This window comes from Microcaecilia unicolor, chromosome 1 (genome assembly GCF_901765095.1).
Source record: "Microcaecilia unicolor chromosome 1, aMicUni1.1, whole genome shotgun sequence".
NCBI lineage: Eukaryota > Metazoa > Chordata > Amphibia > Gymnophiona > Siphonopidae > Microcaecilia > Microcaecilia unicolor.
Window position 1 is genome coordinate 759,817,395 of NC_044031.1, and position 23,921 is coordinate 759,841,315.

At 45.2% G+C, this 23,921-nt stretch overlaps 1 protein-coding gene across 1 annotated transcript in view; it reads right to left on the reverse strand.

The window, feature by feature from the left end:
* Positions 1-780: 780 nt before the first annotated feature.
* SNRPA1 (small nuclear ribonucleoprotein polypeptide A') overlaps positions 781-23,921 on the reverse strand; it is a 44,026-nt gene continuing 20,885 nt past the window's right edge. The window contains exons 4-9 of the mRNA XM_030189749.1: positions 22,286-22,332; positions 18,222-18,324; positions 14,302-14,381; positions 13,757-13,832; positions 5,924-6,017; positions 781-1,032 (exon numbers count right to left, since the gene is read on the reverse strand). Coding sequence (XP_030045609.1) covers positions 974-1,032; positions 5,924-6,017; positions 13,757-13,832; positions 14,302-14,381; positions 18,222-18,324; positions 22,286-22,332 — 459 coding nt within the window. The 3' untranslated portion in view covers positions 781-973. The remainder of the gene's footprint in view (positions 1,033-5,923; positions 6,018-13,756; positions 13,833-14,301; positions 14,382-18,221; positions 18,325-22,285; positions 22,333-23,921) is intronic.

Sequence of the window (23,921 nt, forward strand, 5' to 3'; positions counted from 1 at the left end):
TATTGCAAAATTATTTGTGTTACATTTGCACCCTGCGCTTTCCCACTCATGGCAGGCTCAATGCGGCTTACATGGGGCAATGGAGGGTTAAGTGACTTGCCCAGAGTCACAAGGAGCTGCCTGTGCCTGAAGTGGGAATCAAACTCAGTTCCTCAGGACCAAAGTCCAACACCCTAACCACCAGGCCACTCCTCCACTTCACCTGGAAACGGGCACTGTGTGCAAGAACACAGGCCAAGTTGAAGCTCCACAGCTGGAACTGGAAGACTTACCTTTGTACTCTATTAGTGTTTGCAATTTTTCAAAAGCTTTTATACATGTGGGTACTGTGTACTTTTGTTCACTTGAATTAAACTTCCAGCTACAAAATCCCTAAAATAAAGTAAAAGGCTTTGAAATATTTCCAAAATGTCCTTAAGAGTTTGCTTGTCTAAAAGCGCGCTTATCAAACTGTGGTTACGACCCCATATCACAGCCAGGGAACACGTGACCCCCCCTCCCCCCAGACACTTATTTCCGTCCATGCTGCTGTTCCTAGTCCCATCCCCTGTTTTCCACGGAGCCCATGCAAGCTCAGGCTGAATTTACTTTTGATCACCACCTCAAAAATATTATAACCTCATTCAGGAAGCCCTGGTCTAATATATGTTCTGGCATTTTTTTCCATTTATGTTAATACCAATTTTTTTGGCCTATTAAATCTCTCATACCTTCTGTAAGCTTTATATATTTGGTTCCTACACTAAGTCCATTATCATACAATAAAAGCAGCACAAAACACCACAGTAAATACCTTGTGTTTATTAGATGACGTCATGATACAGAAAACTGAAAAACAGATTTAGTGACTTGAAATTCACAGTACAAAAAAACCCCAGACAGTTGTGAGAACAGCATCAATTTTTAGGTTTCAAGAATTATAAAAACATACTGAATGCAAATTCAATACACATAATAAAAGTTCAGTGTACAATTATAACTCAAGAGGGAGTATGGTGTCTTGTTCCAAATCATCTTCTTGCTCTGTGGGTCCTGAAGGGGGTAAAAAAACAAACAGTGAAGAAGGTGTCAGGCACATTTTTTTTTCACAATTATCTACCCGTTTTACAAAATATAATGTATAAAACCTAAGACCAAAATTAACAACAACAAACATAAAAATCAGAAAATAGAACCTAACTCCAGTCCCCAGCAAAATCAACACACAAAAATTAAAAGTCTACCAGCCAACCTTCCCATCATCTAAAAAGGAAAACAAAAAACCTGGAAAAATATTCAAGCTTTGCAGTACATCCGAAAAATTAAACCTTCAAACTGCAAATCTTCTAGAAATGAATTCCAAAGTGGAGATCAAACAGGACTAAAAGCTCTTGCAAAGATTAACTTAAAGTTCGTAACACTAGCTCCAGGTATTTGTCAAAGAGTACATAACTGTTTAAAAACCAAACTCACACCTAAGAGGCAAAAGTAAGCCATGAAGATCCTGTAAAAAAGCAAGTGTGACATGGTCAGGAAGCAGAACAAGTTCCGGAGAAGCTGCTGGTCCCTTCTTTGCAGCATTTGTTTCCAGATAAAGATCACTCTGTCCTAGCTGAAGAACCCTAAAACGATTAGCCTCTCTTCCTAAGGGATTTCACCCTCCACCACCACTCTTATCACTGCCCTTCTCCAAACCTTTTTGGATTCTGCTATATCTTTTTTTTTTTTTTTTTATGTGTATCATGTGCAGTTCTGATTGCACCAGGGACCTAACCAGAGGCATAATGATGTTTTGTTGAGAATCCCTAAGATTTTATTTGCCTTTTTAGAAGTTGCAGCATGCTGGGCTGAAAACTAACATACTGTCACAAAAATACAATTTTTTTTTCCTTTGGTAGCGACTCCTAATTTGGAGACTTGTATTTAGCTCCTACAGTTAGGATTATTGTTCCCTATGTACATCACAGGAACGAAATAAAATTACAGCAAACAGTAAATAGAGCCAAACACAAAAATCAGGATGAAGCACCGCTTCTCTCGCCATACTTGTCTTCCAGTTGTCTTGTAAACTTCTACATAGTAACATAGTAGATGACGGCAGAAAAAGACCTGCACGGTCCATCCAGTCTGCCCAACAAGATAACTCATATTTGCTGCTTTTTGTGTATACCCTACTTTGATTTGTACCTGTGCTCTTCAGGGCACAGACCGTATAAGTCTGCCCAGCACTATCCCCGCCTCCCAACCACCAGCTCTGGCACAGACCGCATAAGTCTGCCCAGCACTATCCCCGCCTCCCAACCACCAGCTCTGGCACAGACCGCATAAGTCTGCCCACACTAGCCCCACCTCCCAACCACCAGCTCTGCCACCCATTCTAGGCTAAGCTCCTGAGGATCCCTTTCTTCTGCACAGGATTCCTTTATGTTTATCCCACGCATGTTTGAATTCCGTTACCGTTTTCATCTCCACCACCTCCCTTTTCATCTCCACCACCTCCCATACACTAAAGCATTTAAAACCACAGACACCACACTGTACCAGCATGAAAACAAGAAAGACAACACAACTTCACAACCATCACCAAACCCTGTGGACCATAGCAGCCAACTTTTCAAAATGATTGGGGGTGCTGAATTTTTTTTTTTTTTTACAGGTGGTGCATTCCCTTCTCCTGTCCCCCCTCCCTCCCTCCGAGTTCCAGAGTCCCCCCCTCCCTCCAAATTTTAAAAGTCATCTATTTTACCTCGTCGGGGTTAGGGCAGCAGCAGCGGTAAAATCCATGCAGGCTCAGCGCTTAGTTCAGTTTTCCCTTCGCTTTCTCTCTCAGCTCTGGTCCCGCCCTCATTTCCTGTTTACACAAGGGCGAGAGCAGCGCTGAGAGACAGCGAAGGGAAAACTGAACTAAGCACTGAGCCGAGCCTGCATGGATTTTACCGCTGCTGCTGCCCTAACCCCGAGGTAAAATAGATGACTTTTAAAATTTGGAGGGAGGGGGGACCCGGGAACTCGGAGGGAGGGAGGGAACTTCAGGTGGGTGCAATATTGGGGGTGCTCGAGCACCCACAGCACCCACGGAGTCAGCGCCTATACTGTGGACTGTTTACGCCCAAAGGGGTGTGACCCAAGGCGCAGGTGTGCCTCTTAAGAGCCCATTTGGAGCACAGGAGTATCTTGGAGAGAAGATATGATTTAAGTTTCTAACTCTGTAAACTGTCAGCTTTCACTGAACTACAAGTACATTGCGGGCAAGAGAAAAATAAAGAGTAAAAATCCCTCGTTTTCCTCTCTATGGTGCTATGGATAGACACATTCTATAAAGCTAAGCGCCCAAACTTCCAACTAGCAAGCAAATTTGGTCGCACAAGTTGCACGCCTAACAATTATTAAATTAGGTGCCAACTGGCCTTAAATACCAACAGAAGACCTTAATTTGTGCTAACTGGCACCAATTTGTAGTTACATGCGTAACTGCACTTAGATCCCATTCTAAAAACCTAGCGCCTAAATCAGCGGTTCCCAAACCAGGTCCCCAGCCAGTCAGGTTTTAAGTATGTGCACAATGAATTATTCATGAAAGAGATCTGCAAGCAGTGGAGGCAATGCATGCAAATCTCTCTCGAATATTTATTGTGGGCATCCTGAAAACCTGACTGGCTGGGAACCACTAGCCTAAATGCTGTAGTGATAAGCCACAAAATATAGAACACTATCACTTATACTGCCAACTTTATTTTTTGTTACATTAGTACCCTGCGCTTTCCCACTCATGGCAGGCTCAATGCGGCTTACATGGGGCAATGGAGGGTTAAGTGACTTGCCCAGAGTCACAAGGAGCTGCCTGTGCCTCAAGTGCGAATTGAGCTCAGTTCCTCAGGACCAAAGTCCACCACCCTAACCACTAGGCCACTCCTCCACTGTTGCTACTATTTGAGATTCTACATGGAATGTTGCTATTCCACTAGCAACATTCCATGTAGAAGTCGGCCCTTGCAGATCACCAATGTGGCCGCGCAGGCTTCTGCTTCTGTGAGTCTGACGTCCTGCACGTACGTGCAGGACGTCAGACTCACAGAAACAGAAGCCTGCGCAGCCTTTTACATGGAATGTTGCTAGTGGAATAGCAACATTCCATGTAGAATCTCCAATAGCAGCAACATTCCATGTAGAATCTCCAATAGTATCTATTTTATTTTTGTTACATTTGTACCCTGCGCTTTCCCACTCATGGCAGGCTCAATGCGGCTTACATGGGGCAATGGAGGGTTAAGTGACTTGCCCAGTGTCACAAGGAGCTGCCTGTGCCTGAAGTGGGAATCAAACTCAGTTCCTCAGTTCCCCAGGACCAAAGTCCACCACCCTAACCACTAGGCCACTCCTCCACTTTAGGCACAATCATTTACTTCAACCTTCGACATGGCATAGGTACACCGAGTAAAGCCAGTGTTAAAAAGCCGTTAGCACACACGTTTTCTGCCGAAAACTCTAAGAGCTCTAGAGTAGTATTAACGTGTTAAAGGTGTTCATGAGGGCAGTAAGCATCCCTTCACGTGCTCAGATGGCCTATAACGCCAAAAAGTTAACGCCAAGTCAGGGTCAGCAGAGGTGGTTTTGAGGAGAGGCTTTGTCTTTTTTACAAGCAGAAGAAGCCCGTGCAAGTTTTGCGTAAGTCCAAGCAAAAAAGTGAAGCAAACATCGGCAATTTCTGAAAGACTCATTTTAGAAGTGCAGAATAACGGTGCTGATATGTGCTTACCTTACAACCTCTGCGCCATGTGCCAGGCACATACCTCCACTTTTGTTGGCACAAATTAACTGCACATTTCATTTGCATATGATTTCTTATGAGAATCCATTTGCCTTTATTTTTTTTTGCATTGCTGTTGCATTATGGGCTTTTACATTATGTGTTTTTCTGCCTGGCTTTGAGCATGGGCCACAGAATGGGAAAGCAAAGCTCCTTTTAAGAAAATATCAGGTGTCCCCAACTTCTGTCATTCCCCCCCTCCCCCCGACTGTCTTGCTATCCCTATTAACAATTCCTTTCCATATCTCCTATTGTTGTATGTAAACCATTTTGACCAGTTACATAGTAACATAGTAGATGACGGCAGAAAAAGACCTGCACGGTCCATCCAGTCTGCCCAACAAGATAAACTCATATGTGTATACCTTACCTTGATTTGTACCTGTCTTTTTCAGGGCACAGACCGTATAAGTCTGCCCATCAGTATTTCCCGCCTCCCAAGCACCAGTCCCGCCTCCCATCTCCGGCTCTGGCACAGACCGTATAAGTCTGCCCTCCACTATCCTTGCCTCCCAACCACCAACCTCTCTTCCCCCCACCTGCTCCGCCACCCAATTTTGGCTAAGCTTCTGAGGATCCATTCCTTCTGAACAGGATTCCTTTATGTTTATCCCACGCATGTTTGAATTCCGTTACTGTTTTCATCTCCACCACCTCCCGCGGGAGGGCATTCCAAGCATCCACCACCCTCTCCGTGCCAAATCTTCCTAGAACAAAGGATGTGGAGAAAGATCAAATCCAGCAGAGGCAGAACCAAACAGAAATGTCCAACAAACCTGTGGGGGGTGGAGACTAATGCTAAAGTTTATTTATTGTTGTCTGAAAAGTGCTGTAAAGAAACAGCCCCGGCCCCCCTTCCCCAACTACACTGACAGCAACACGCCAGGACTCCAATGAGAAGCTATCAGCTGTGCTCCCCACCACTACTCCGATAGAGAGCAAACCCTGCTGGGAGGAAGGCGCCGGCTCACATCAAGGCTGGAACTGCTGGAAAAATGCACAGAGACTGCTAACATACAGACCGAGCAAGGAACAGAGATCAGTGAACAAGCAGAAATGCAGACCGAGACCATCACAGTTCTCCTGTGTTAACATTACTGAAATTGCCACCAGTGACTAAGAAAGCAGAAAGTTGACCTTGTTTGCGTTCTCTGCCCGGGATGTGACCAGACTGCAGTAACCCCTTTAGTCTCTCCACTTCAGCCAGGGTTGAAGCATTAGCAATGGCAACCTGGAAAGGGGAGGAAAACAGCACAATCAATACGACAATTATTCACTCTCGTCTAACACTAAGATTATTTTATAATTTTGAAAGCAGCTGAACTAAAGCACCTCAAACTAAACTTAACGTTCATCTTCAAACATTTAAACAAAATCCTCTCAGCCCCTTTCCTAGAATAGCAGAGTCAACATTACCTCACACTCAGTTGGTCTATATTGCCAATATACTGAATAAACTAACCCAATTCCATTTTATAGCAGATAATTTGTGACAGTTCCAAAACACCTGCATCAATTACAGCGAAGCAAACTGAAGAATTTCAAAGGAAAAATTATGTTTCTTACCTGATAATTTTCTTTCCTTTAGGCCCAACATATCAATCCAGAGATGAGTGGGTTATATCCCTCTACCAGCAGGTGGCGATAGAGAGATCTTTAGAGGTTTACTATATGTGGGCATGTGCAGCTACCTTAACCTCACTATTGTTGATACCAAAGCAATGGCAGAAGAGGAAATCCAACAGGTAAGCCCTCTCCTATATCTAAAAACCCATGTACGCTCCACCTCAAATGCTGCCACAGGAGGAAAACAGCCAAAGTAGTAAACTGAAGTGCTTAAAAAAAAAAAAAAAAAAGTAAACAAAGAAACCGGATGAAACACTCAGTCAAGATCAAAGGGTGGGCCTCTGGATTGATCTGTTGGGACTAAAGGAAAGAAAATTTATCAGGCAAGAAGCAAATTTTTCCTTTCATTATGTCCCACAGATCAATTCAGAGATAAGTGGAAAGTACCAAAGCAGTCCCCAAGTAGGGTGGGACTGCAGAGGTCCTATATAATGGACCGCTAAAAAAGAGTGAGCCCCAAACATGCAGAGCTGGAACCAGACAAGAGATAAAGGCAAGGGCCAAGACCCAGAGAGAACTCCCTATTCCGAGACAGAGTAAGATATGCACTCCAGATACAGAGGAAACGGCACCATCCAGTGCCGTAAGACAGACGGTCCTGAAAAACAGACAAGAGCAAGTCTCAACCACCGAAAAGGAGGAAAACTTCGTAATAAGAAATGGCGCAAGACTCAAAGAACCAACACCCCTATGTTCCGAGATGAAGAAAAGCTCAATCTACAGAGCGGAACCAAGCTTGAGCCCCAGGATGGAAGAAGTCTGGCCTCTGACTGAGCAAGCCGTGCCAGACTGCTGTGGAGTAAAGCTGGAGAGCCCACGATGGAGCAAGGCCAGGTGCACACAAGACAGAGCAAAACTACCATTAGAGAGGGCGCAAGGCTCGACCGCCAGAGAGGGAGCTGGACTCAATAGCCAGAGAGAGAGCAACCCAGGGCCAAAGCAAGACTTGACATCCAACAACAAGCTTGATGGCCAGAAAGCCCGACACTCAGCAAGGGCAGAAACCGCGATAGCCAGAGATAGAGGAAGGTGCCACCGCCATAGATGCAGCAGGGCTCGAAAACCACAGATGGCGCTAGACCCAACCTCTAAAGATGGAAGGCTCAGAATCCTGAGACATAGCAAGGCTGAACATCCAGACGCAGATCAAGGAACAACCTCATGATAAGGAGAAAGCTTGACTTCCGGTGATGGATCAAGGCCTGATATGCGTACGTCTAGTAGCGCTATAGAAATGATAAGTAGTAGTAGTAGATATCTGAAGACGAAACAAGGCCCTATATCCATAAATAGAGCCAGCCCCAACATGCAGGGGTGGAGCACCCCACCCCCCTCTGGGGTGCACGTGTAGGAGGATAGCCCGAAAGGGAGCGAAGCTCATCAGGCTCGAAAGAGCAAGGTCCAACAATCAGTTCCGCTGCTTTGCCCCACGAGAGATGCTTGCCAGAGACCAGATCAGTAACGTACTGAAAGACAGTCCAGGGAAAAAGGACAGTACTGGAAGGAACAGGACGCCAGCCAGGAAATAAGCCCATAGGGCAGCACCGCCCAAACCTGGGTGTCGAAGGCAGGGAGAAAAGTCCAGGGAGGCAGGAACTGACCCCAACAAATGTCAACACGGCACAGCACGTGGGCCCCTTGGCAATCCAACTGGGTCCAATGGAGAGCAGGCCCCTAACCGAACCCAAAGGGCAGCCTGCAAACCTAGGAAGGAAAATAAAAAAAACCAAACAAACCCCAAACAAAACATGGTTAGGAGAACCATCCTGGAAAGGAAAATGTAGGCCGGCACTGCCGAAGAAAGAATCCTGAAAAGTGGCAAACGACAAACCAGGAAGAGAGCACAACGGTGGCAGACCTTGAGCCCCAGGAGAGACTCCCGACCTGAGAAAAGCGACAGGACAACCAACTCAGAAATTGGATTGCAGGTCTGCCGAAGGACAGTGTTCAAACTAGAAGGCATGAGGATGTGGCTCCAGACGGGATGGCAGTGCAACCTGTCTGAAGCCAGGAAGGGCGACAGAAGCTACCACTGCGGGCCCTGACCCCAAAAGTCAGACGCCAGCCCGGCAAAGACCGCCGAGCATACAACAAAGGGGCAGATCATAGACGTTTTGCGTGCAGGATTGCAAACAAATATCAATTTCCAAAGGGAAACCAGCGCAGGAAGGTAGGCACATTTGTAATGTGCCGGAGAATGACAAGATGTCTAGCAAAAGAAAGGCCTAGCCGGAAGGGCAAGGGGAAGAAGGGAACCATATGCTTGCCAGGCACGAGATTCGCTTAAGAAGGTATGAGGCTACAGGGAAACATGAATGAAAGGAAGGCAGTAAGTGGCTTGGCCCTAGGGAAAAACTTACCAAGCAGGCTGTGGTAAAAACAAAAGGAAGTGCCGTCATGATACTGCGTGCGCCCGGGGCACGAAAAGAAAACCATCGAGGTGACCCTAAACCAGACCTCCAGGCCAGTCGCTACAACCATCTTGAACCCCAGCCAGGGAGTCCAAATACCATACACCAAATAGCCTCCAGCACCAATCAAAACCACTCAGCCGATGCCGCTTGCAGGACAGAAGAGGAAATAAAAGGAAAGGAACAAAGACCAGAACAACCAGCTGACGACACAAGACGTTGACAAAGAGGGCCTAGCAAAGGGAAAGGGGGTTAATGGGACTTGATATACCGCCTTTCTGAGGTTTTTGCAACTACATTCAAAGCAGTTTACATATTTATTTATTTTATTTGTTTGTTTCATTTGTATCCCACATTTTCCCACCTATTTGCAGGCTCAATGTGGCTTACATTGTTCCATCATGGCAATCGCCATTTCCAGAGTGAGAGATACAAGTGGTATTACATTAGAAATCATGATTGGCATAGTAAATTAAACAATTAAGTATAAAGAGTTCATATTAGGAATTAGAGGCAGTGGCGTACCAAGGGCGGGGGCAGTGGGGGCGGTCCGCCCCGGGTGCACGCCACTGGGGGGGGGGGGGGGGGGGGGCCGCGCACCGGTCAGCTTCCTTCGTTTCCATGCTCCCTCTGCCCCGGAAGCTGACCGGAGCGCGGCACCCCCCCACAACCGGGGGGGTTCTTTCGCTGGGGTGGGGGGGTGTCCTTTCGCCGGGAGGGGGTCGCGCTGGCGATCCGCCCCGGGTGTCAGCCCCCTTAGGAACGCCACTGATTAGAGGTAGAGTGGTATTGCTTTAAAGTTCATTCATGGTAGAGTACACTTTGGTAGTCAAGTATAGAGAGTTGGGTTTTATCTAGTTCGGCATGAGTTTCATTGTCTGGTAGTTAGGCTGTATCGCTGTGGTAAGCCTTTTTGAACAGGCTGGTCTTCAGGTATTTATTTTGTACCAGGGGCAATGGAGGGTTAAGTGAATTGCCCAGAAGTCACAAGGAGCTGCAATGGGAATCGAACTCAGTTCTCCAGGATCAAAGTCCACTGCACTAACCACTAGGCTACTCCACCAACAGATCCAGAAAAGAAACGACCAAGCACCCCCCCCCCCCAAAGGCCGGTAATACCGGGAGACTTAGCCCCCCCCCCCCCCCAACGCAAAAAAAAACCCAACCAACCCAGAAATACTGCAAAAGTGGCGGAAACAATCCCCTTCAAAGTCTGAGTTTTTTTTCCCCCCACAAGAGCTATAGCCCGCCTAATGAGTCCCAAAGCTATCATGCCACCACAAAAGGGGTTACGAGGGACACTGCCAAAAGCGTGGGACACCAACCCCAGAAAAGAAATCCGGCATCCGCTTCACAGGGAGCCACCCCTGGAATCACTGGCTGCAAGCTGGAGGAACAGAGCAATGGGTGGCTAAAGAGCAGGGCGGGAAGCAACGTAGCGAACTAGGCCAAGAATTAAAAAAAAAAAAAAACATTTTGACGAAGAACGCGATCTAAGATGACGGCTGCCAGCGCCAAACTGCCTCAGAGCCCATCAAAACACCATGCGCCCCTCTGATCGGAACAGAGAAGACCCCCCGGACCAGCGCAGCAAGCTGCCAACCAGCACGCTGCCCGGGATAAGACTCTGGAACAGCACGAACCACCAGCATGCGTACCGATCACCGGGGAAGGCAAAACTTACAGACATCAAGACCAAATGCTGCTCCACATACACCACAGCATTTATGAGACAAGGGAAGGAAAGCCAACACTTACAAGATCCCAGTCAAATCCCAAACGAAGGTCAAGTGTTCCCTGCTCTCAGCAGAGCACCAGACTGTTCTGGCCCATCTTACTTTTTTTTTTTTTTTAATTTGCATAGGCAGGGAAGGGGCAAAATGGCCAAGTCCAGCCAAGACTAGTACTTATTTCTATAGCGCTACTAGACGTACGAAGCGCTGTACACTTGAACATGACCCATCCAAAGAGATGCACAGGATCTGTCCATCCACCTGCTGAGATAGAGAATTTCAGCCACCTTAACCTCAGTATTCTATCTCCACCTGCTAGTGAAGGGACATAACTCACTCATCTCTAGATTGTGGAGGAGTGGCCTAGTGGTTAGGGTGGTGGACTTTGGTCCTGGGGAACTGAGTTCAATTCCCGGCACAGGCAGCTCCTTGTGACTCTGGGCAAGTCACTTAACCCTCCATTGCCTGCCGCATTGAGCCTGCCATGAGTGGGAAAGCGCAGGGTACAAATGTAACTAAAAAAAATTGATCTGTGGGATGAAATGGAACTGTGCTTTAGCAATACTGATGAAAGCTGTACTTGAACATACTGGGCAGTGTAATTGTGCAAATAGCACTCCTCAGGGAATTCTGTACACCCTCCCCACCCACTATTTTCCAGTTGCCCTGCAGAAATACATCAGATAGACTAGGAGCCAGCAGCATCTGTGCTACTGCAGCCTCGCAGCGGATGCAATCTCATGACTTCTTGCACCTCTAACAAAGAGGCGGCAGGCTGAAAGAAGCAATGAGACAAGGCAGTACTGGCTGCACAGCTGATAAGAAAAGGAAGTTATGCTGTAGCAGCAGCAGGGATAGGAGACAAATTGTCAGACTGGAGCATGAGTGACGGCTGGCAATGGAGTTCAAGCATGGGATAGGTTCAGAGGGGGAGACCTATGAAAAAATTCCCAATGATTGTTCAGCTTCTATATTATCTGCACTGAACCTTGTGGTAAATGCGGACTACAAGACTTGTATTATTTATTTCTTACATTTGTACCCCACATTTTCCCACCTATTTGCAGGCTCAATGTGGCTTACACAGTACCGTCAAGCCGTTCGCCAAGTCGGTTGAGAACAAATACAAGGTTGTATAGTGATCGAATGAGGTAGTTGTGAAGGGTCAGGAGGGATGAAGATTGTATGTTGTCCAGTACGATCATTGGTCATGCTGTGTTGCTGGGTGAAGGAGTTTACGTAGGATTGTTGGGGTAGGCCTTTTTGAATAGGTTGTTTTTTTATCTAGGCATTTGCCCAAACCCCCTTTAAACCAGAATTGAAACATTGTATTTCCATTATCTTTTGTTATTTTGAGTGAAGTCATTTCCTGTAAACCTTTAAAGTTACTAATAAATTCCTGACACTAGCCCTAATTTCCTCTTGGGGGAATTTTGCACAAGAAATTAACAATTCCTTACACATGTTAATGCTGCCCATTTTGTTTACAGTGCTGAAAAGCTATTACTCAAGGTCTGGGATTTTTTTGTTTTTGCAGAACTACCTCTAGTCCCAGGCTTGGTTACCCTGTCACTCTTTCCCCCTACCTAAGCTTAATCTCCCTATTACAAAACATGCAGGAAACAAACCAGAACCGTACAAAATTTAAGTACGTCCTAAAGATAGGTCTAAAATCCATTTTGAAGATGGTGGCCCAGAGAAGCAGGAGCAAGTGGGGATTGCGCCCGTCTCCTACAAACAGTACAGGGGTATTGGGGGAGGGAGGGGGCTCCGCTAGGCCAAGTAACTTGCGACTTGTGGGGCATCAGACCATCAGATATAATGAGTAATCAATGTAAGTGAACTACTGGTCTGCAAGAACATTTTGCAAATATTAAAATTTTCAAACCAGGATAAGTTATACAAGTGGAAATTTGAAATTTGTACACTAGACGAAGTTGTACTAGTTTAGCTGAGCAAAGACTCAGCTGTCAACCTGGTGTGCGATGAGCTCACTGTTCCTTTCTATCACATTTGTATCATTAGGAGGTCTTGATAAATGGGAGTAAGCTCGAATGCGTATTAAAACAAAGTCTTGGGAGCGTGTGTTCCTAGAAACCTTTGTAACTACTTGAAAACTATAGACAGAACAAGTTTTTACTGCAATCGTCACTGCAGTAGCTAGACAGAAATAAACGTCAGAAAACGTCCTGGGTAGTTACCATTCTGACTGAGCTACGAGCAGAATAGGAGAAAAGTGCAAGGTCAAGAAAGTGCAGAAAGATGAGGTTTACAGCTAATGGGGATATCCTGTTAAGTCTCAGTGTGTCTTTTTAGGGATAACAACAACAACAACAACCATTTCTAAAGTGCTACTAGGGTTACGCAGCGCTGTACAATTTAAACATAGAAGGACAGTCCCTGCTCAAAGAGCTTACAATCTAAAAGACAAGAGAACAATCTAAAGACAAGTGAACAATCTAGAGGACGAGTGAACAGTTAATCTGATAGGGTGGATGGATTGGGGTATTTTATATTTCTCGAGCGGTTAGGCGCCGAAGGCAGCATTGAAGAGGTGAGTTTTAAGCAGAGATTTGAAGATGGGTAGAGAGGGGGCATGGCGTATGGGTAAAAGAAGATTATTCCAGGCATAAGGTGAGGCAAGGCAGAATGAGCGGAGCCTGGAGTTGGCAGTGGTGGAGAAGGGTACTGAGAGAAGGGCTTTGTCCTGTGAGCGGAGGTTGCGGGCGGGAACATAGGGAGAGATGAGGGTGGAGAGGTAGTGAGGAGCCGCAGACTGGGTGCATTTTTAGGTAAGGAGGAGGAGCTTGAATTGTATGCGATATCTGATCGGAAGCCAATGAAGTGATTTGAGGAGAGGGGTGATATGAGTATATCGGTTTTGGCGGAATATAAGACGTGCAGCAGCGTTCTGAACGGATTGAAGGGGGGATAGATGGCCGAGTGGGAGCCGGTGAGGAGTAAGTCTCAGTAATCAAGGCGAGAGGTAATGAGAGCATGGACGAGAGTTCTGGTGGTGTGCTCAGAGAGGAAAGGGCGAATTTTGCTGATGTTGAAGAGGAAGAAGCGACAGGTCTTGGCAGTCTGTTGGATATGCGCAGAGAAGGAGAGGGAGGAGTCGAAGATGACTCCGAGGTTGCGGGCAGATGGGACGGGGAGGATGAGCTCTATTCCTTATAATCCAGTATCTCATGTTGTACCTTAATTGCTTCAACGTCAGCTGCAGATGGCCCCGCCTTCTTTTTGTCAGCTAGCAATCCCACACCTGGGTTGAAACTGGGGGAGGGAAAAAACAGAAAAATGAACAGACTTAACAAGTATAAACATAATAAATCACCTTCTCGGCTTTCAAAGGTGAACTCTGAAAGTCTTTTATTTAGACCAGTGTAGTATCTTATCTTTGTTAACAAGCTGATACAAGAAGAAGCCTCTCCACCAGAAACACCTTGCTAGATGTAAACTGTCTAGACATGCTCTTACGTGTCCTCTCGCCCATCAAATTGTTACTCTGAATTTGGAAGGCATTCACTAGCATTGCCCCTTCATTTCTCATGTGCCCAATCATATCATCCAGTTGCAATTTCTCCATAATTAATTCACAGGCTGCTCAGGAGAGCTTTAAGCCGTACCAGCCCAGATATTAAACACGCTGACAGCTGTAGCTTCTCTTTAATAGCTGATAAGCTACCTAGAAGGTATTTCTGGAAGTGAGCTCCAATTTTAGGTTGGGTTATCTGTATCTTACGTTTTGGATCTCCTGGCAATATCCTTTGCAAGTTGTGCACCCCGTTTGCCCTTGAACATTTTTGCTGCCTCCTGACGCTCCTGCAGCGATACCACACACAAAGTTAATATCAAGAACATTAGGATCATATTCTAATGTCTTCCTCCACCATTATTCCTTTCTTCTGTGAAACACTAGAATGGGTCTAAATTAAGGCCTTACTCAAAACAAACTCTTCCAATTTTGAGGGTGGCAAGCAGTTTTATATGCAGTTTCAGTGACCTGTACTTTTACTCTTCATGGATACTTGACCAGAGTTACATCCCTGCAGTGATCTGCACCTAGACTTGTCATCATTAAATACCACCCCCACATATTCCATAGTGACGACCAAAGCAAAGAATTTAGAGGCACATTTCCAAAGCACTTAGAAACTTAGTAAGTCTCAGTGTTTTGAAAATGAGCCTCTTAGTCTCTCCACTATAGTCTTGTCCTCCCCGAGTGTCACTTTTACCCTTTGATCGTCAATTAACCCTTCTCCTAATGGCATCTTACTCTGAATGTACTTAAAGTTTTTATTATGTACTGAAGCTTGCCTCAGAGGCAAAGTCTCATTGCCTTATCAGTGCTTTGCATTTGACTTGCTATTCCTTATGTTTTTTTCCTATTACCCTGTTTCCCCGAAAGTAAGACATCCCCCGAAAATAAGACCTAGTAGAGGTTTTCCTGAATTGGTAGATATAAGGCCTCCCCCGAAAGTAAGACCTAGCAAATTTTTGTTTGAAAGCAGGGCCGCCGAGAGCCGGACAAGGCCGTCCCCCCCCCCCCCCACCCTCCGTCGCTCCCGGAACTAACCTTAAACGCCTCCTTTCACCTTCGCAGCAAGCAGCAGCAGGGCAGACCTCTCCTTCCTTCCGTGCCCCGCCCTTGCGGACGTTACATCAGGCGAGGGCGGGACACGGAAGGAAGGAGTGGCCTGCCCTGCTGCTGCGAAGGTGAAAGGAGGCGTTTAAGGTTAGTTCCAGGAGCGACGGAGGGCGGGCGGGCCAACCCCGATCCAATCCCGATGTTTCCCCGAAAAATAAGACAGCCCCTGAAAATAAGACCTAGCGCATTTTTGGGGGCAAAAATTAATATAAGACAGTGTCTTATTTTCGGGGAAACACGGTATATACAATTAGAACCTTACTCAATTTTCTGAAGGAAGGATGTTTTTAGCTCCAATAGCCTCCTTCACATTACTTTTCACCATGTACACTGTTTGGCCTTTCTTCCACCTTTTTGTTTTTTTTAATATGTGGAATATCTGGTCTGGGTTTCTAGGACAGTACTTTTGAAAAATGTCTATGCTTGACCTAGGTGGTTTTTTTAAACCATTTTCCTCATTTTATCAGTGTCCTTTTTGAAAGTTGAATGCTAGAGGATTTCCTTTTTTGTACTTATTCCAATCTATCAAATATGATCACGTTATGATCACTGTTCCACCAAATTATCAGGGCCACTAAGGACTAAGTCTAAAGTTTGTCCCTATTATTGATTCCTGAACCAGCTGCTCCATAATCCAGACACCAGTGCATGGTCCTGAATTGCCATGCCAGTCCCAAAGGGAGTATTCAAAACATATGCGATTAAGATTTGATTCAAAATGCATTCATGACCACATCTTCTAAAACTCACATTTTAATTCTTAACAATATTGAGAAAAACAAAGTTTCAAAACACCAATTTCGGCAGAAATGAATCATCCCTACCCTATTTATTCTGTCTTATGAAAAACTAGAAAATGATCTGCTATTGATTCTTAAAAACAACAACAGGATGGCGATTCTCTCAGACTGAGACCACCACCCTACCACTACATTTCTCTATAAATCTGGACGATGTAATGGCGCAATTTGACAAATTAAAGAGTAGCACCTCGAATATTGTGTTCAATTCTGGTCGCCGCATCTCAAAAAAGATATAGTGGAATTAGAAAAGGTGCAAAGAAGGGCGATGAAAACGATAAAGGGGATGAGACGACTTCCCTATGAGGAAAGGCTAAAGCGGCTGGGGCTCTTCAGCTTGGAGAAAAGACGGCTATATGCTGCTCTCTATGTGCCCTAGTAACCCTAGTGTAAAGTAATAATAAAAAATTTAGAGTGGTAGATCGCTCTCAGAATCACATCTGCAGAACCGTGTTCAGTTCTGCTGGCCATAACTCTGAAAGACTACAGACAGAAAGGTTAGCAAAATGCTGCAAGGTATACAGTAGAATCCCTGTGAAAGGAGGCTCCATATCTACAATGCCAGCACCCTCAAAACAGAGGCAAGATGGGAAGACATGACAGAGACAAATGGCTGAAAGGTATTAACAGTGCTTAAGAAAACTGACAGGATATTCTAAAACAAGATGTTATAGTTTGGGGAAGGGGAGGAGGAGTACAGACTAAACTGAAAGGATAGTAGACGCATGATCATCATTTCAGGTGACGTGTAGGTTAAAATAGTAAGGGATGGGATAAGGAGAGAATCCTTAGCTGTAAAAGACTGCAAGAACTGGCTGGGATTTGCAACTTCTAGAGTAGGTGCTGCTGAGTGGACCCCCCCCCCCCCCCCCCCCCCCCCATTATCTATATTAAATGTGACCTGTGCTAAGATGGATTGTAAAGCCTTGCTGCTCGCCTATCTTAAGTTACGCAATGCGTTCTGTGTAGTATATTGTAAACCAGTGGTTTTCAGGACATCCACAATGAACATGCATGAGAAAAACTGCCTTCTTGGCATGCACTCTCTCATATGAATATTCATTGTGGGTACCCTGAAAACCCAACTGGCCAGGTGGTCCCCGAGGATTGGGTTAAAACCAGTTGTAAACGACTGTACTAGTTTAATGAATGGTGGTATACTACTACTAAACATTTCTACAGCGCTACTAGACTTACGCAGCACTGTACAAATTAACATGAAAAGACAGTCCCTGCTCAACAGAACTTACAATCTAAATTGGACAGACGAACAGACAGCTAGGGGTGGGGAAATTGCAGTGGTAGGGGTGATAAGTGAGGGTGTTGAGTAAGAGAGTCATGGTTAGGAGTCGAAAGCAGTAGCAAAGAGGTGGGCTTTTAGCCTAGACTTGAAAACAGCCAGAGACTGAGCCTGACGTACTGGCTCAGGGAGTCTATTCCAGGCATAGGGAGCAACGAGATAGAAGGAACGGAGCCAGGAGTTAGCAGTGGGGGAGAAGGGGGACGACAGGAGACATTTACCCAGCGAACGGAGTTCACGGGGAGGAGTGTAGGGAGAGATTGAAAATAAATAGCAGCTGACTGGTGGGTAGAAAGTACATTAGAAGTCTTACTGGAAAAGCTGTATTTGCAGAATGCTAGACCTGGATACATTCATTCATGTGACCAACTATGCCAAGCTGCATTCTTGCCTGGACCTGTATGGCAAGTTGTAGGCAACAGGTTGCCAGCTGGTAAGACCAGGGGCCACAGTGCTCAGTTAACAGCCACTTTGATACTGGTTCCAGCTTGAGTTATTGTGGGACCTTATGGACGGAATAAGGGGAATGACACTGTGTAAACTAAAGAGACTGGATGTTGCCTGCCGATACTCAACATTCTAATTTATAAAACTTCAGTAAAAAAAAAGAAAAGAAATGCATATTAGGAGAACACCGACACTACTAATTAACTTTTAAATAAGGCAGCACTGCTCAAGCTACCCATTTCGGAAGGGAGACACGTTGGCTAGTCATAGGTTTAAACTTATATCCTAAAGCAGTGTGGTATTTAATTCCCCTTATTCTAACCATTTAAATCAGTGCAGCAGATCCCATCATGCACCAGGATGAGGCCGTCAGAAAACTAGGACTGCCTTATAATCTCCCTCCTGGAAATTGGTAACTTGGCAGCTCTGGACAACGATCTTAAAACACAAGGCTGAGAAAAACTTACCTTTAACTTCACTTTCTGAAAGTCTAACACTCGAACCTGTGGAATTTTATGGATCACATAGAGACGGTAATGCTTTTTGTTTATTACTGGGTTCCTCATTATGCTGCAAAACAAAACAAAAAAAAAAAACCCCACACAAAACTAAATCCAGATTTTAGGTTTACATTTTTAAAACAAAGTCAACATTCTTGTCAGCTCCACTTAATAATCATATTATCAACACATATAAAGAGAAATGTCTCACCTGCTAATTTTCTTTCCTTAAACCCTAAGGACCAGTAGGGTTGTACCCGTCTATGGAGAAATTAGGTCTTGCCTGCTATTTTTCTTTTTAGACCCTCCAAACCGGCACAGACGAATGGGTTATGCACGCCTACCAGCAGATGGAGACTGATAACCACTGACTTCTAAGTACTTGTAAGTGGGCTTTGCAGTTCCCCTAGAGTTAGTCCTCAAATAGCCTGTCCTCTCAGTGCTGACCATCCACCAGTTAATCCAGAGCACCATGAGCTGCCACTGCCCTTGATACGAAAACAATCTCCCCTGGCCAGACCTACAGTGTTCACCACTGAGTTCAATCACTTCATTTCTCTCTTTTTTTTTTATTTTTCTGGGTTAACTGAGGGGAGATATGATAAAGGTCTATAAAATAATGAGTGGAACGAGTAGACGTGAATTGCTCGTTTACTCGCTCCAAAAATACTAGGACAAGAGGGCACGCGACGAAGCTACAAAGTAGTAAATTTAAAACTAATCGGAGAAACTTTCTTCACTCAACGTGTAATTAAACTCTGGAATTTGTTGCCAGAGAATGTGGTAAAGGCGGTTAACTTAGCAGGGTTTAAAAAAAAAGGACTGGATGGCTTCCTAAAGGAAAAGTCCATAGACCATTATTAAATTGACTTGGGGAAAATCCACTGTTTATTTCTGGGATAAGAACCAAGACATAAGACAGAATGGAGCTGAATCAGCCACTCACACAGACCATTGTGTTGACAGCCTTCTCTGATGGGAGGCCATAGCAGCTCTTCCAGCAGGGAGACAAACCAGATCCCCATACCGTGGGGTCAACCGGGCGGAACTACCGCCACCGGATCATGGTGAAGTCTGATCCTCTGGAGAACCCTGCCCACAAAGGACCAAGAAGGGAACACATACAGGACTCCCAATGACTGCCACCTCTGCACTAGGGCATCCAGACCCTCCACACAAGGATCCTTGTGCCGACTGAAGAACTGAAGAGCCTTGGCACTGTGACAAGTTGCCATCAAATCCACGACGGGGGACTCTCATCTGTCCACAATTAGCTTGAAGACAACAGTTGTAGGTGGCTCAGAACTAAAATCAACCTACTGAAGTGTAGGTAACCAGGGGTTCAAATCCCAAGCACCACTCTAATTTAAATACTTTAAACAATTACTAAAATACAAGGGCTAATGAGTTTCCATGTGTGGGATAAACACAAAGGAATCCTGTTTAGAAGGAATGGTTCTGTGGAATCTTAGCGGAGATTGGGTGGCGATGCCGGTAACTGGAAACAAAACGGAAGCTGGGCAGACTATGGTCTACGACCTGATCGTGACTGAATAGATAGGGATGGGCTGGAGTGTAAATTTTAAGGGGCTTCGATGTTAGCTTCAGAACTTAGTACAAGAACAGTACTGGGCAGACTTTTACGGTCTGTGTCCTCGGGCATACATATAAAGTATCACATACCATGTAAAATGAGTTTATCTTGTTGGGTAGACTGGATGGATCATACAGGTCCTTAGCTGTCGTCATTTACTATGTTACTTCATCTCTGAGACAACATTCCACAGGATCCAACACACTTCTGCCGAGATAGTAGGTGTGGAGAACGTTCAGGCAGACTTATAGTAACATAGTAACACAGTAGATAACGGCAGAAAAAGACCTGCATGGTCCATCCAGTCTGCCCAACAAGATAAACTCATATGTGCTACTTTTTGTGTATATCTTTGCTACTTTTTGTGGATACTTATGTGCGTTGCCGATGGATCCTCGATATGCTGCTCTGACCGTTTCATCAGGCAGGCCACTAGTCCGCTCCTGGAGCCTCCCGATCACTGACGTAGGTTACTGCCATAGCGTTGTCCAACAAAACTAAAGTCGACTGTCCCTGAAGGATATCCTGAGAGGCTAGCGATGCAAGCTGTCACTCTGGTTTCTAACCTGTTGATCGACCAACAAGCCTCCTCAGAGGACCATAGCCTCTGCACTAATTGTCCCAAACAGTGTGCTCCTCAGCCTGAGAGACTGGCGCCAGTCCTGATCACAGTCCATTTTGAGGGATCCAGCAGCATTCCCTCCAATTGTGCAGAGCCAGCCACCAGTGTAAAGTGTGCCGTACCCTCCCCCAGATAGGGAGGTCTCCTCCATTCCACTCCTTGGAGACCCACCTTGTATGGCCAGGGTCCATACAAGACCGTTGCTGGAAGCTCTTCTGTCTTGTATGGACCCTGGCCCACTGCACCACTTCCAGACTTGCCGCCATGGGACCCAACACTTGGAGGTAGTCCTGAGCCCGGGGACACTGAACGCAACCAGCACCAAACCTGCACCTGGACCTTCTGTATCCTGAGCTCTGGAACACCTTCCTCAGAAGCGAGTTGAAGCGAACAACCAGATACTCCAACCTTTGTGAGGACACCAGATAACTCTTGGCCAGGTTGACCACACAGTCCCAACATCAGCAGCAACTGAACAACTTGATCAATGGCTGCCAAGCTCTCCTGGAGAGATTTTGCACGAATAAGCCAATCACCCAAGTAAGGGTGAACCAATATCCCTTCCTTCTAGAGCACCACGATTGCCATTAACTGTCACTAACCTGAAAGGGAGTACACAATTGATAATGCCGTCCCAAAAGTAAAGGAATCTGGTGAGCCTGCTGAATCGGAATATGAAGATACGCTTCTGTCAGATCCAGGGACGTGAGGAACTCTGATTGCACTGCCACAGTGACCGACCTGAAGGTTTCCTTGCAAAATGAGGGTATATGAAGGGCTTGATTCACCCCCTCAGATTCCACATGGGACAAAGGGACCTCTTCTTTCTTTGGAACCACAAAATAAATGGCGTAACGACCCAGGCCTCTCTCCTGGTGTGGAACCGGAATGATCGCCTTAGGTTGGCCAACCTCTGCAGGATCTCTTGAACAGCCCACTTTCCAGGACACCAGACAAAGTTCAGAAAAGCATCCCTGATCCTTTCTCCTGTATCTTAAGCACAGTGACCCCCAGGGCCCTGGTTGTGGAGAAAGATCTGAGAAAATGCGATTTTTTAAAAATCTCCTGCTCCTCCTTTAGAATGGCCAGAGGTCTCCACCCTCCACACCATCTACTCTCTAGCTAGTATCACTGAAGATCCCAATCCAGCTGCATAGGTGCTCAGTTATTTCTGTCTCCAGCACATGGTAGTGACAAACAGGCTGCATTGATGCCTTTTGCAAGTACACTGAACCCTTTTACATCCTGTCTCAATCTGCCGGAAGAAGGGCACAACTGGTACATCTGGGTCTGGACTTTTCAAACCCCACCCCCCTTTTCTTTTTTTATAGTTATGTTAACTGCTTTGATGCACTGATAAAATGTAGTATAGCATGATTTTTAACAAACATTTTGTGCTTCTTTGATGTCCACAAGTAACTAATATGAATGAAAAAAGGAAGAGTGGATTTCTACAAACAGTCTGGTTTAACATAGGCTGGCTTAGAAAGAAAAATGAGCCACAGAAAGGATAGCAGGAAGCATCTGGTGTATGGTGTATGCAGGATGTCAAAAATTGCTCACGCCATCTACAGTCAGCTGTTAAGAGGTACAGCAAGGAAACAGAATGAGAGGCCTATTAATAAAATTTCCACACTACACATGAAGGACAGAGGTCGGTCCATTGTGACCCAATGAGAAAGGTGGACTTGAGGGAAATTCACATCCAGTCTAAAATACTGCATTTTGGCACATTTTTTGGGAGGGGAAAAAAAGTTAGAGAAAAATATGATCATGGCATTAACTTTTTGCCATAAAACATTAAGAACTGTATACCTCAGATAGGTCAAAGATTTAATTGTCGCCAGAGGATCCAGATCACCCTGAAAAAGGAAAAAGAGAGCAATGAATAACCAGAAAAAGAGTAACTGTATAGTACTTAACTACTAATTTAACCACCTACATCATAAGATTTTCAAGTTTTTAACAGTAATCTTTATGTTCTACAGGTTATGAGCATTTCAACCCTGAAGCAAACGTTTGACTAGATTTTACCTCAGGAATAAAATTTCTTAACAGCAAAGTGTGAAGCCACTTTGCAAGAAGTATGCTTTGGAGCAAACAACCTCCCTCTCCCCCCCCCCCCCCCCCCCCCCCATACACCCACACCAAGTTTCAGCGAAGTTCTCTTTGCAGTATAAACAGCCCAAATGTTCTCTTATTTGGAAAGAGCATATTCTGATATATTGCTAGAAGTCAGGGCTGCCACAGTACAAAACTATAGCATGGAAGCAAGCCACACCTATCCCCTCAGTTAGCTTATGGTTTGAGCAAGCTGGAGTGTGCCTTAACCTATGATGGGACTTCAACAGGCAGGGTTTGGTTCAAGGCAGGAAACTCCCCACTCCTATTCCCCAGACAAACTCTTAGAATAGTGGGAAGGACTAATGGACAGAAAATTATCAGGTACGACAATTTTTCCTTCCATTATGTAGCTTCCTACTATTCCAGAATCCGTGGGACATTCAAAAGCAATTCCTAGAGTGGGTTGGATCCTGGCGCCGCCACCCTGAGGACCTAAGCCCAAAACCGGCTTCCAAACATGCTGCAACGTCCACTCTGTAGTGCTTGGCAAACGTATGCACCATCAACAATGTCGACACCTTGCAAATATCCACATGGAGACAGTGAGGTAGTCTCCGCCCAAGATGTCACTGTACGTTTTGTAGAATAAGCCTGCAAGGTCTAAGGATCCCGCTTCCCTGCAAACAAATAAGCTGATGCGATAGTCTCCTTCAGCCATCTAGCAACTGTGGACTTGGAAGTCCTCAGAACTTATCAGCCTGCTGTCTGTGGCAACAGAAGCTTCTTCCTCCCTGCACTGCAAGGCTATGGGTAAGCGTCTTGAAGCCTCATGTGATTACTGTGAGAATTAGTTCCACACAGCCATGCAGTGAAGGGATGAATCAGCTCCTGCAAAACTTTATTTTTTTCTTAAAGGATCATGAAAATCTCAGGTGTGTGAAACAAAATTTTCTTGCTGAAGTGGTGATTTTGGTAAGCTGTGTGCACATGTGCAGGAACCGGCTACTGACCAAAGCAGGAATTTGAGCCCCCGGGTTCACATGAGGTCCTTATGATCTCTACCTTACCTCAATATCAGTGTCTCCTCAACCCTCTTCCTGAAACACCAGCCCCTTAAGATACTAAGAAGGGGCTTTATCTTTAAATTTGTAAATTGCCATTACTAAAATGGCTGGGAGATTTTTTCATATAGGAATGCATGTGAACTGTACTCAAGAAATGTAAATAAGCCAGCTCATTTGCACCATTATTACCTAAAATGTAATAAAAACAGCTTCTACTAAACTATGAAAAAAAGTCACTAATAATCAGCCCTACTACATATATTTATATGCTGTTTTTTTAACTGTAATTCTTTGTTTTCATAAATCTTAGTAGGACTGAACAT